The 12,324-nt window shown below is 34.6% G+C and overlaps 1 protein-coding gene across 1 annotated transcript in view; it reads left to right on the top strand.

The window, feature by feature from the left end:
• LOC105490656 (component of oligomeric golgi complex 3) overlaps positions 1 to 12,324 on the top strand; it is a 72,067-nt gene that overhangs the window by 15,379 nt on the left and 44,364 nt on the right. The window contains exons 4-12 of the mRNA XM_011756496.2: positions 498 to 663; positions 1,868 to 1,942; positions 3,008 to 3,100; positions 3,853 to 3,978; positions 5,306 to 5,386; positions 8,705 to 8,748; positions 9,206 to 9,332; positions 9,943 to 10,034; positions 11,124 to 11,263. Of these exons, the coding sequence (XP_011754798.1) occupies positions 498 to 663; positions 1,868 to 1,942; positions 3,008 to 3,100; positions 3,853 to 3,978; positions 5,306 to 5,386; positions 8,705 to 8,748; positions 9,206 to 9,332; positions 9,943 to 10,034; positions 11,124 to 11,263 (944 nt within the window). The remainder of the gene's footprint in view (positions 1 to 497; positions 664 to 1,867; positions 1,943 to 3,007; positions 3,101 to 3,852; positions 3,979 to 5,305; positions 5,387 to 8,704; positions 8,749 to 9,205; positions 9,333 to 9,942; positions 10,035 to 11,123; positions 11,264 to 12,324) is intronic.

Here is a 12,324-nt window from a genome sequence, read left to right as displayed (position 1 = left end):
TTTGTATTTAATCACACAACTGAGGCCTGGAAATAATAAGTAACTTGCTTAATCTCATGCCGACTGGGGCAGAGCTGGGGCTTGGACCCAGGTCTTCTAATTCTAAATCTGGAATTCTTTCCATGACATCACACCATCTTTCAAAGAGGGAAGTGATCGGAAGGATTGACCTTACTTGGTGGCTTGGGATGGCTTTGGTGTCCCAGTCTTTAGAAGTTGAGCCAGTGATTCATTGCCTTATATGTGAAAAGCCAGGTTATGGCTTCAAGGCTAATTCCTTTTGTTACTTATAGTATTAGTGATTTGCCTTCTTAAATATTGAAACAGTTCATGACATAACTTTCGGTACATTTCTTAACATAATCAACTGATGTGTGTAGGTCAGACTTTCCTCCTGAAATTCGAACGTTTTGGGAAAAATGAGCCTTTGTTGTTTTTTTACTATGCTTATTGGGGGAAAAGATTATTGCCAATCCCCTTTTGGTTCTGTTTTCTAGACAGATGAGGGATTACTTGTCTGGGTTTCAGGAGCAGTGTGATGCTATACTGAATGATGTAAACAGTGCTCTTCAGCATCTGGAGTCTTTGCAGAAACAGTATCTTTTTGTGTCCAATAAGACAGGAACCCTACATGAAGCCTGTGAACAGCTCCTAAAAGAGCAGGTAATTTGGAGTAAGAAAGAGGGTCAGTTGTCATATTTAACATTTTAAAATAGATGAATACAGTTTTATTTTAATTTTCTTAATTTCTCCAAGATGTTCAACTCTGCTGTGTTTGAGGCCTGTGCTCAGCATGCAGACTGTTACACTGACAGCCTGCTTTTTAAGTGCATGTGAATAGCAATGGCAAGCCTTCTTATGTTTTGAGCTGTTAGGTCTCAGTACAATTTCAGAATGTAGTGGCTATGTTGGTTTGCTCTGTCCACTCTTTATTACTGACACTTTCATTTTTTATTTTTATTTTTTTTGCTCTGTCGCCCAGGCTGGAGTGCAATGGCATGATCTCAGCTCTTTGCAACCTCTGCCTCCTGGGTTCAAGCAATTCTCCTGCCTCAGCCTCCCAGGTAGCTGGGATTACAGGCGTGTGCCACCATACCTGGCTAATTTTTGTGTTTTTAGTAGAGACAGGGTTTCATCATGTTGGCTAGGCTGGTCTCAAACTCCTGGCTTCAAGTCTTCTGCCCCCCTCGGCCTCCCTAAGTACTGGAATTACAGGTGTGAGTCACTGCACCCGGCTACTGACACTTTTCAAAGAAGTATAGTGAGGCTGGGTGCGGTGGCTCACGCCTGTAATCCCAGCACTTTGGGAGTCCCAGGCGGGGAGATCTTGAGGTCAGGAGATCGAGGCCATCCTGGCTAACACAGTGAAACCCCGTCTCTACTAAAAATACAAAAGTTAGCTGGGCATGGTGGCAGGTGCCTCTAGTCCCAGCTACTTGGGAGGCTGAGGCAGGAGAATGGTGTGAACTTGGGAGGTGGAGCTTGCAATGAGCCGACATCGCGCCACTGCACTCCAGCCTGGGTGACAGAGCGAGACTCCAAAAAAAAAAAAAAACATAGTGATTATACTAATGGTGACATTTTGAAAAGATCAACTGATTGATTATTTTTGATTTAGAGCTAGAACACTTAAGTCCTTCTGTGTGTTTTAAAAATGTGATCATTTATTATTTTATGAAGAGATAATATGAAATTTACTGTAATATTAACGCCTATTTTAGTTCATGATTATAGAAATACTTGAGCTGTATTATATCTGATATAACCCTCTGTGTCTAATGTGAATCTATTTAGTGTAACTTTGAGACTGGCATGTTGATTCTTGTATTCTTATAATAATTGATTTTTCTCTTTTAAAAAACGCAAGTCGGAACTTGTTGATCTGGCTGAAAACATTCAACAAAAGCTTTCCTATTTTAACGAATTGGAAACTATTAACACAGTAAGCATTGTTCTTTACTTCTTACAAAGTTAGTGATTTTTATTTTATTTTTGCCTTTCTTCGTGTAATCTTTAAATCTATAAATTGGCTTGAGTGATATTTTAACTTAGCTTGCTTGCTAATAGATATTCCTGTTTGTAGACAGTGGAGATACCATTACCAGTTCAGATTTTAAAATATTTGAGTTAAGGTGTATTTCTTAAATTGTATTCTTGGTATTAAAATCTCTTTATTGGTTACCTCTTGTAGTTTCTTATTTGTAAGCTTTGAGGAAGATTGTAAGAAGAAATATTCAGTTTTAGATTTTGCTGTGGTTGTGCTACTATGATAGTAGTCAAAACCTTTTTGAAACTTATTCTCATGTTTAGTTTGAAGAAAAGTATAGTCCTCAAAATGTATACTTGTATCCCAATAAAGTATAATAGTTCCAATAAAGACAAGTATGTAAATTATATTTCTGTTTCTGACTCATAAAGTAATCATAACTATGTATAAATCATGTTATTAAAATCATTTAATCATAGGTATTTAGTTTGTTAAAGACATAACTAAAACTAGTGACTAGTTAACAATGGAATGCAGTGGAGAGTAGTTGTTGCCAAGCTATTTCTGTATCAGGATAAGAAATGATTGACTGGTTGTATTTTACTTTCATAGTATGACTGTTAAATGTAGTATGACTGCTAGTTAATCATTTAACCTGCAGAAAAATCACCATTGTTTGCAAGTAGAAAAATTATGTGTATTGTATACCAGAAAGTGAGAAATCTAGGTATTTCATATATTATTTGAATATGACATTGTATAGTGGGGTAATACGTACTATGTCCTAATTCATGAAGAGTACCATTAAAGCTTATTAGGAATAAACTGAATTAACTCAGTATGCTTTTTCTTCTTTATTGTACATGTGGGCTACGTTTGAGGATATTTTGGTGACTTCAAAAATTTATTATAAAGACCTGTTATATCCTAAAGGCAAATATGCTGACTCTGATCCATAGTTTCCAACTTTTATCTGTATCATTTTTTGTGAATTAAGATTGTTTTCTTTTTCCTTTAAAGAAATTGAATTCCCCTACATTGTCGGTGAATAGTGACGGATTTATACCTATGCTGGCCAAGCTAGATGATTGTATAACATATATCTCATCTCATGTAAGTCATAGTATTTTTGCATGTTTTAAAGAAATCTTAAGATTCCTATTCCTATTCCTATTTTTTTTGTTTTTCAACTTTTCTGTATTTAGCAGACATTCCTATTATATCACTTTTTGTGCTGTAAGGTGATTATTTCTGCCCAAGGGAAAAATATGCATTTGTAACATATTAAAGAAAAGTTGTAGTGAATTCTTAGTTGTTGTTAGCAGTGGTGTAAAAAGTACTTTTAGCTCCTGCAATGGCCCCTGGAATGGAATGCATCCTGGCTGACTCAGCTTTATCCCATCTAACAGGATGAGCCATTTTTAAATTGTTGGTGTCTTGATGTGCTAGATATTTCTTTGGAAACAGAAAGTGTTACTTGGGGGGAAATAAAGGGACAAGCCCTTTGATTTAATCACCCTCTATTTCTCTTTCTTCAGGATTTTTGCTGTGTTTATTTCCCCTAACTCCTCTTCTTTTCCTAGTTGGGCCTTACATATTAGCCTTGAAGTCTGTGGGGTGCTGAAAATATCTTTTGCTAACAACTGCAGATATGTATTTAGCTCCTACTTTCTGCCAGGCACGGGGGGTTTGACTGTGACTAAAACAGTCACAGTATTTATTCATCTTCTTGGAGTTTATGATCTTTACGAAATCTGTCTTTGAACTTTATATATTGTTTTACATAGGGACACCTTGGTTTTCACTAAAAGCTTGCTTTTTGTCTGTGTTCGTTTCCACTTTGTAAATTTTTCTCTTCCTTACAGCCTAATTTTAAAGATTATCCCGTATATTTGCTGAAGTTTAAACAGTGTCTTTCTAAAGCTTTGCACCTCATGAAGACATATACTGTGAACACACTACAGACCCTCACAAATCAGTTACTGAAAAGGGTGAGTTAACTGATCTCAACAACAGGTTTTTGTTGTTGTTGTTTTTATTCTTTCATCTTCCATCATCTTTGGCTGAGATTAGTAACTTTGTAATTCCAAAAAATGTTTACCTTTTGTTAAGAATATGTACTACAGCTTTTTATTTATAGTAGGGAAAAATGACAATGTTATAAATATCCCTTGCAAATGTTATTTTCAAATAATGTTTAACAGTGTGAGAAGTATTCAGTACTATATGATGAATAATAAGATACAAATCATTTGTCTCTTAAAACGTTCCTTTTCTATCTTTTTCATGGAAATATTAGAAGGAAATATACCAAAATCATAAAAGTGGCTCTGTCTGAGTGGTGGGATAATTTAATATGCTTTTGAAGCATATTCATATGCATAATTATGCATCTCATAATGCATAATTTAAATTTTCTTCTTTACACTTTTTTTGTATTTTTCAACTTTTCTGTATTTAGCAAGCATTTTTATTGAGCACTGCATAATGCTTGGTATTTTATTAGGAACTGTATAGAAACAAAGAGGAGCTAATAAGGTCCCTGCCCTCATGGAGCTTATATTCAAAAGAAATAACCAGTACAGAAAGAAGCAAATCAATTAGTTAATTACGGATAGTAGTTGATTCTAGGTGGAAAATTAACAGAGTGTAAGCTTAGAAAATAAGAGTAGAACAAGCTAGATGGTCATTGAAAATATTCCTTTCCTAAGAAAATAAAATCATAAATGTTATGTTTTGGTTTTTAAGTTTATTTTCTGAAGAATGTGGAGTGTCTTCTTGAACTTTCCATTCAAAGCTTGTGATGTTTGGCTTGCAGTTTTACTGTTCACATTGTTCTTAGCTGACATACCAACCAACCTATATATTTTTTTATTTTGCAAAATTTTCAGTAAGTTTAGGAAACTAATATCTCATAAATACTGGTACCTATTATGTGCTAGTGCTTTACTATTGGGCTGCACCAAACCTTTAGGGTTTAATAGATGCACTGAGTCTTAGAGGGATGAAGTACATGGGCCAGTGTCCTACATTCAGTGAGTGGCAGAATGTGAATCTCAATTCGGATCTGTTTACCACCAAAATTTAAATAATGTAAGGTTAATTTTAACTATAAAGGAGAGAGAGATGACAGTTCCATTTAATTATTTCTCATTTGTAGCCATAATAATATTTAATCTCCCTGAGATTTTTCTCCCTAAGCTTTGGTTGGTATGCAGGCCAAGCAGTAGCCATAGGAAATGGTTTCTGTTGGGTTTTCTGAATGATTATTTGTTTGCTAATTATCTTCCTTCCCTATCCTCCCCCATGTTTCTTTAGGATCCTTCATCTGTACCTAATGCAGACAATGCCTTCACATTATTTTATGTGAAATTTCGAGCTGCTGCCCCCAAAGTCAGAGTAAGTCTATTGACATAACTAGGACATTGCTATGAAATTTGTTCATCCAGCCCTTTTGAAGTACTATTGCATGTTAGGCTGTTTGTTTATACTGAGGAAGTGAACTTGAATGAAAGGTTGACATTCTCCTTCCACATTATAGCGGTGTATCTTAGTGTTGTGTCTAGGTTCTTGAAGTCCACAGAGCAGGAAACATCTAGCTTTTCCTATGATGCTCAGGGACGGTTTCTAGATGAAGGTGATAGACAGGTTTTGAAAGCTTGACTGGTGGTCGTGAAGGGACTGATAAGGGTGTTTTGATAAACAGAGAACAGCACATATAGGGAAGGTTGTAGGAGACATAAAAGACATACATTTTGGGAGAGATCTTTATACTTCAAAGACTCTCTCACGAGGGATGTTACATGTCATGCTAATTTAGGAAAAGTAGAGAATCAATGAAGTGGTGTCTTAAACAGAGGAGTTATTTGGTCAGATTTGCCAAACAGACATGTAAACCAATGGAACAGAATAGAGAACTCAGAAATAAATGCATGCATTTTTGGCCAACTGATTTTTGGTAAAGTCACCAAGAACATTTAGTGGGGAAAGGATGATTGCTGGGAAAACTAGATATTCATATGCAGAAAAGTGAAAGTAGACCTCTGTGTCTTGTTATATACAAAAATCAAAATAAAATGGATTAAAGACTTAAGATCTGAAACTATAAGGCTACTAGAAGAAAGCATAGGGGAAATGTTTTAGGTAGGATATTGGTCTAGGCCAAGATTTTATGGCTAAAACTTCAAAAGCATGGGCAACAAAAACAAAAATAGACAAATGGGGCTATAATAATCTTAAAAGCTTCTGACCAACAAAGGAGACAATCACCAAAGTGAATAGACAACCTGTAGAATAGTAGAAAACATTTACAACTATTCATCTGACAAGGGACTAATATTCAGAATATACATGGAACTTAACAGAAGAAAACCCCAAATAATCCCGTTAAAAAGTAGGCAAAGAGGCTGAGTAGACATTTCTCAAAAGGAGACTATACAGATGGCCAACAGGTATATGAAAAAATGTTCAACATCACTAATCATCAGGGAAATGTAAATCAAAACCACAGTGAGATGTCATCTCACCCCAGTTAGAATGGCTGTTATCAAGAAGACATAAAATAAATGCTGGTGAGGATGCAGAGAAAAGGAAATATCTGAGATACATTTAATTGAAGCTGGTGCATATATATTCTTTCTACTCGTTGTGAAGTTTCTAGAAATAATAATCTACTTTTGCTGACTGACTTCACTTCCTTGCTTGTTTCTCTCTTGAAAGTCAGCCAGTTGATGGCTGGGTGCAGTGGCTCACACCTGCAATCCTAGTACATTGGGAGGCCAAGGAGGGCAGATCCTTTGAGTTTAGGAGTTCGAGACCAGCCTGGGCAACATGGCGAAACCCTGTCTGTACCAAAAATACAAAATTAGCTGGACATTGTGGTGTGCACCTGTGGTGTGGCTACTTGGGAGGCTGAGGTGGGAGGATTGCTTGAACCCTGGAAGTCAAGGCTGCAGTGAGCCAAGATAGCACCACTACACTCTAGCCTGGGTGACAAAGTGAGACCCTGTCTCAGAAAAAAAAAAAAAAAAAAAAAGAAGCCAGCCAGTTTAAAGGAATATTTTTTTGAAATGGGAGAAACTTAGTTTTGTTTATAGAATATATATGTAGAATATGTGTACAACCTAGATGTCTAACAGATGTATATCTGGATGTTAATTGAATGCATGGGATTTAGATTGTGCCTGATTGATTGCTTTTGCTTATTAGCCAAATACTAATGATAAAAATTTGATTAGAAAAGAAATGGTATAGATAAGAGGGCTCAGTGTGGTGGGTGATTATAAAATGATTATATAGTTATCAGTAACTTTCCTACATACCATTAATAACAAATTAATATATGTGATGGGGTCCCATTTATATCAGTGACAAAAAGCATAAAATACTTACCTAGCAGTAACCTTAACAGAAATACAAGGATGAAAAAAATGACAAAACTAGACAGAAAATTATAAAATGTTGAATAAATGGTAAGCCCATCTTCTTCCTGGTTGGGGTGATTTAATTTTTAAAATGTCAGTTTCTCCCAGAGTAATTTGTTGGTTAGAATGTACTAGCAAAAATTCCAATGGATTTTTTTTTTTTTTTTTTTTTTTTTTGCGTGAGTCTAAACTTTCTCTGGTAAATAGGCAAGACTAAAGAAGAAAATTTTGAAAAATACAGTGTCATTGATTCAAGCATTCACTGACAGATCATTGGAATGGAATGTTATAGTACTTAATATATAAAGAAACATCCCAAATAAAAAAGGAAGGACTGGAGTTTTCTACATGGTATTGGGAAGATTTGCTAAATATTTGAAAAAACAGTAAGCTTTTTACTCTATGACATTACCAAAATAATATATTCTAAGTGAACTAAAGAAAAATGAATATCTAATAAAAAATGACCAGATTACTCACAGAATGTGTGGAAAATATATGCAAGTTAAGGCTGGGTGACTTTTGTCTGTCATAAATTGGCAGATTAAGGTCAGTGCTTCTGAGGATTTATGAGACAGGCAACAGTGTTGATAGGAATGTAATTGGATTATTTTCTAAAAAACATTTTAGAAGAATAGATCAAAAGCCCCTAAAAATACATACCTCTTTTGACCTGGTGTTTTGGGGTCCCCACCTGGGAGGTAGGTGCTGTTATTACCAGTTTTATACAGTAGGGAGTGGAATCTCAGAAGTGAACCAGCTTGCCTGGGCTCAAACAGCTACTAAGGAGCGGGTGCTGGAACCCTCTAGTTTCACTCAAGGCTCTTCACAAATGGGCTCTGATTCTCCGGAAGCAACCTAGATGTCAGTAGAAATGGAATATTATGTAGCCCTTTAGCATAATGTTTTAAATCATGCTTATAATGATTCATTGAGTGTTGACTAGGCACCAAGGTACTATGCTAAGGCCTTCTATACATTTTCATCTAGTATTGAAAAGTATTTAATGATAGGAATATGTTTATGAAATAATGTTAATTTTTAAAGAATTATAAAGCAGAATATGTAGTATAATTACAGTTTTGCTTAAAAAGAAAAATATAGAACTATGGATATAAAAAAACTGAAAGAAAATATACTGAAATGCTGTGATTATTTTTTGGTATTATAAGTGATTTTTATGATTAAAAATTTACAGTTTTTCTGAGTATGTGATACAATTAATATTATAATCAGAAAGTAATGGATAATATAACAGAGATGGTTTTTTAATGCATTTTTTCTTACTTTGCAGACTCTTATTGAACAAATAGAACTGCGGTCTGAAAAAATACCTGAGTGAGTACCTAGAAGTTAATCTGATTTCCACATGAACCTTCGTCTTGTAGTACTGTTTTTCCAAATCTGGTTTTATCTCTGATATTTTATGAGCAATTGCCTTCCAGCTTGTTCTTGTAACATACAACTTATTTTGGGGAACAAGGTCACAGACTTAGCAAGTTTACATAACAGCAGTTTTTCCCGTACTAGGATTTCCTTCTTATTTGGGCAGATGTGGGGTCCCTATTCTTGGAAAAGAAATCCTTCTTTAAAAGCTGAAGCTTATGACGTCACAGTTCATTATGATTTGCTTTTGTTTTATGTTTGTATTTCTAGTATTAAATAGTTAATGTGCACAAATGAGAGGTGATCGTTTTAGCTTTAAAAGAGGTTTGGCAACCTACACTGGGATTTAAGATGAAACTGAATTTACATATTTGAAATGAAAAGTGTAATCTCATTTGCTTTCTGTCAGATACCAACAACTGCTAAATGATATACACCAGTGTTACCTTGATCAGCGGGAGCTCCTTTTGGGTCCTAGTATTGCTTGCACTGTTGCAGAGTTAACCAGCCAAAATAATAGAGATCATTGTGCCTTGGTAAGTTTCTACTTGTTTTGGTTTAAAGTTAAATCTTCCTCTGAATTATGTTGATATCCTAGAAACTATACTTGGTTAAATTAGTTTTGGTGTCCATAGTGAACTAAAAAAGCATGTTTTTAGTTATGACAAATCTAGTTTGGTAATTAGCCTATTCACCTTTGCAAAATATTCTTATTTTTTACTTATTTTTTGAGATAAGAAGATTCACAAATAAGTATTGTTCTTGAAAAATGAGGTTTCAAAGTTTGTAGATTTATATAAACAATTTAGCTTAGCTTTTGCTGCAGAAGTGCTTTTTTGTTTAGTGTAATTTTAATTCGTACTATAAAAAATGCATAAGCACTCTTTTTTGAAATACTTTTGAACTAGAAAAGTAATTTGTGTTTATTATGAAAAGTTTAGAAACTAAAGCATTAAGAAAATAAAAATCACCTATAATCCCGTTATGCAGTAATCTATCGAAAACCAACCATTTTCTGTTTATTCAGTAAGTTGTTTTAAGAGTATATATGTGTAATCTCTGAAGATAAAGTATAGGCTTTATTTCATAAACGTAAGAAACGTTGTGTGTCTTTAACTGTAGGTGGTGTGTGTTTGTTTACTACAGGTTCGTAGTGGCTGTGCCTTCATGGTTCATGTCTGCCAGGATGAACACCAACTTTACAATGAATTTTTCACAAAACCAACATCAAAATTGGAGTAGGTGGACATGGAATCTAACTCTTGTTCATAAAATTTAACTTGCTAATGACCATAATGAATCAGTATATTATAGGAGTATTCTATCGTCAGTTGGAGAGTGTTTTAACTTGTGTGTGTCTGTGAACAAAATATCATTGGGTGGGACAGATATTTTCTTAAAAGTTATTTTCTTAAATGTGCAACTTATATGCTTTTGTATTTGTAATGCAATTATTTAGATATTACGGTGTGATAGGAAGAAGTCTATACAGAATTCTGTAGCCTTGGAATCTAGATCCCTTTATCTCCATTAAGTACAATAATTCCTTCTAGTTAAAAAATTCTATGATTCTAACTAATGAAAGATTTAAAAATACAGATACTATTTAATAACCTTTTCTTTATTTTTCTCAAAATATCTTTCAGATCCACTGTTAGTCACTTTTGGTTTCTTCATGTTCACTCTTCTGACTCTTACAAATATTCAAAGCTATGACTCTTGTAATGAGGAAAAGTATTTTATGGTTTTAGTTGAAGTGATCACTTTTGATGAAATACTGTGTATAAAAGAGTACTATTGACAGTATGGTGCATATAGACAGCTTAAGTTTTTAAATGTTTAAAATTTCTTAGAATACTTGGTGTATGACCAAAGTACTTTGAATTTTGTTTATCTAAGTCTATAAGTATTCAATAATTTTAAACTTGTCTTTCCTGGGGGGAAAAGTTACCATTTGATGTATAGTGAAGTAGAATATAAAAGGTAGTTAAGTCTTCTGACTTAATTTTTATTGGTCATTTTTATTGGTTTTGAAAGGACATATAGAAAATTATTGCTGAAATAGATAAAAGTTGTAATAGGTTGACTTTGGGGGCAGCTACTTTGAATTGACTGCTGTGGATTGCTTGATTCCGAGCTTTTGAAACAAACAGTTTCTAGAATTACTTTCAGCTTTTCCCTTATCATTCTATAATGTCCTCAGATACTGTTTTCCAGTAGATACTTATTGTTCTTATCGACTGGAAGAAATCAATGAGGTTTTCTAAACTATTAGAAAATCCTGAAAAAACTACTACTAATAGCCATGTTTTATTCTTTCATTTTAGTGAGCTTTTGGAGAAACTGTGTGTGTCATTGTATGATGTCTTCAGGCCATTGATCATTCATGTTATTCACTTAGAGACTCTGTCGGAACTTTGTGGGATTCTTAAAAATGAGGTGCTTGAAGATCATGTGCAGAACAATGGTAATTGAGTAGAAATGATCATTTTAAGTTCTATCACTGGCTCAATGAATTTGAAAAAAAAATAGGTTCTTCTTCCCTCACTCCACTAAATACATAAATTTAATATTTTTGAAACTTGGCTTGATGCCTTGTCCCTTCTTGAATGAAGTTGCACCTTATTCTCTCACTAAAGACGCAATCAGATAGGGAAAGAATCTTAAAATCTGGGTAAAATTAGTAATAAAATAATTATAGCCAGTTTTCTTTCTGGCATCTGGAATCCAGAGAGAACACATCATCACTTTTGGGTTAGGCATTTCTAGCACACTTTTCCAGAATACAAAATACATAAATAAATAATTGAATATATTGTATACTTTTGATTAAAAAACAGGAATTGTTTTTGTGTGTATTCATAATAATAGTTCATCTGTTTTGAAATTACAAATAAAGAAAAGCAGTTCTCTGGAATAGCTCTACTTTGTCCATCTGATACATTCTTCAGTATTTGATTTGATTGTCAGGGAGAACATGATTTTCCTAATAGTACCTAGGTACCTTTAAAAAATACCCTTTAGGCCGGGCATGGTGGCTCACGCCTGTAATCCCAGCACTTTGGGAGGCCGAGGTGGGTGGATCACCTTAGGTCAGGAGTTCGAGAACAGCCTGGCCAAGGTGGTGAAACCCTGTCTCTACTAAAAATACAAAAATTAGCCAGACCTGGTAGCAGGCGCCTGTGATCTCAACTACTCGGGAGGCTGAGGCAGGAGAATTGCTGGAACCTGGGAGGAGGAGGTTGCAGTGAGCTGAGATTGCGCCATTACACTCCAGTCTGGGCAACAACAGCAAGACTCTGTCTCAAAAAAAAACCAAAAACAAAATACCCTTCAAGTAATTATTCTACTCGCAGAATTTATTGTCCTCACACTCCAGCCCGGGCAACAACAGCAAGACTCTGTCTCAAAAAGAAAACAAAAACAAAATACCCTTCAAGTAATTATTCTACTCGCAGAATTTATTGTCCTCACTTTGGCTTTCACTGAGACACTGAATTTGTTACTCTTCCAGAGTTACTCAATTGC

This window comes from Macaca nemestrina, chromosome 16 (assembly GCF_043159975.1).
Source record: "Macaca nemestrina isolate mMacNem1 chromosome 16, mMacNem.hap1, whole genome shotgun sequence".
NCBI lineage: Eukaryota > Metazoa > Chordata > Mammalia > Primates > Cercopithecidae > Macaca > Macaca nemestrina.
This window is presented reverse-complemented; position numbering and strand designations above follow the sequence as displayed.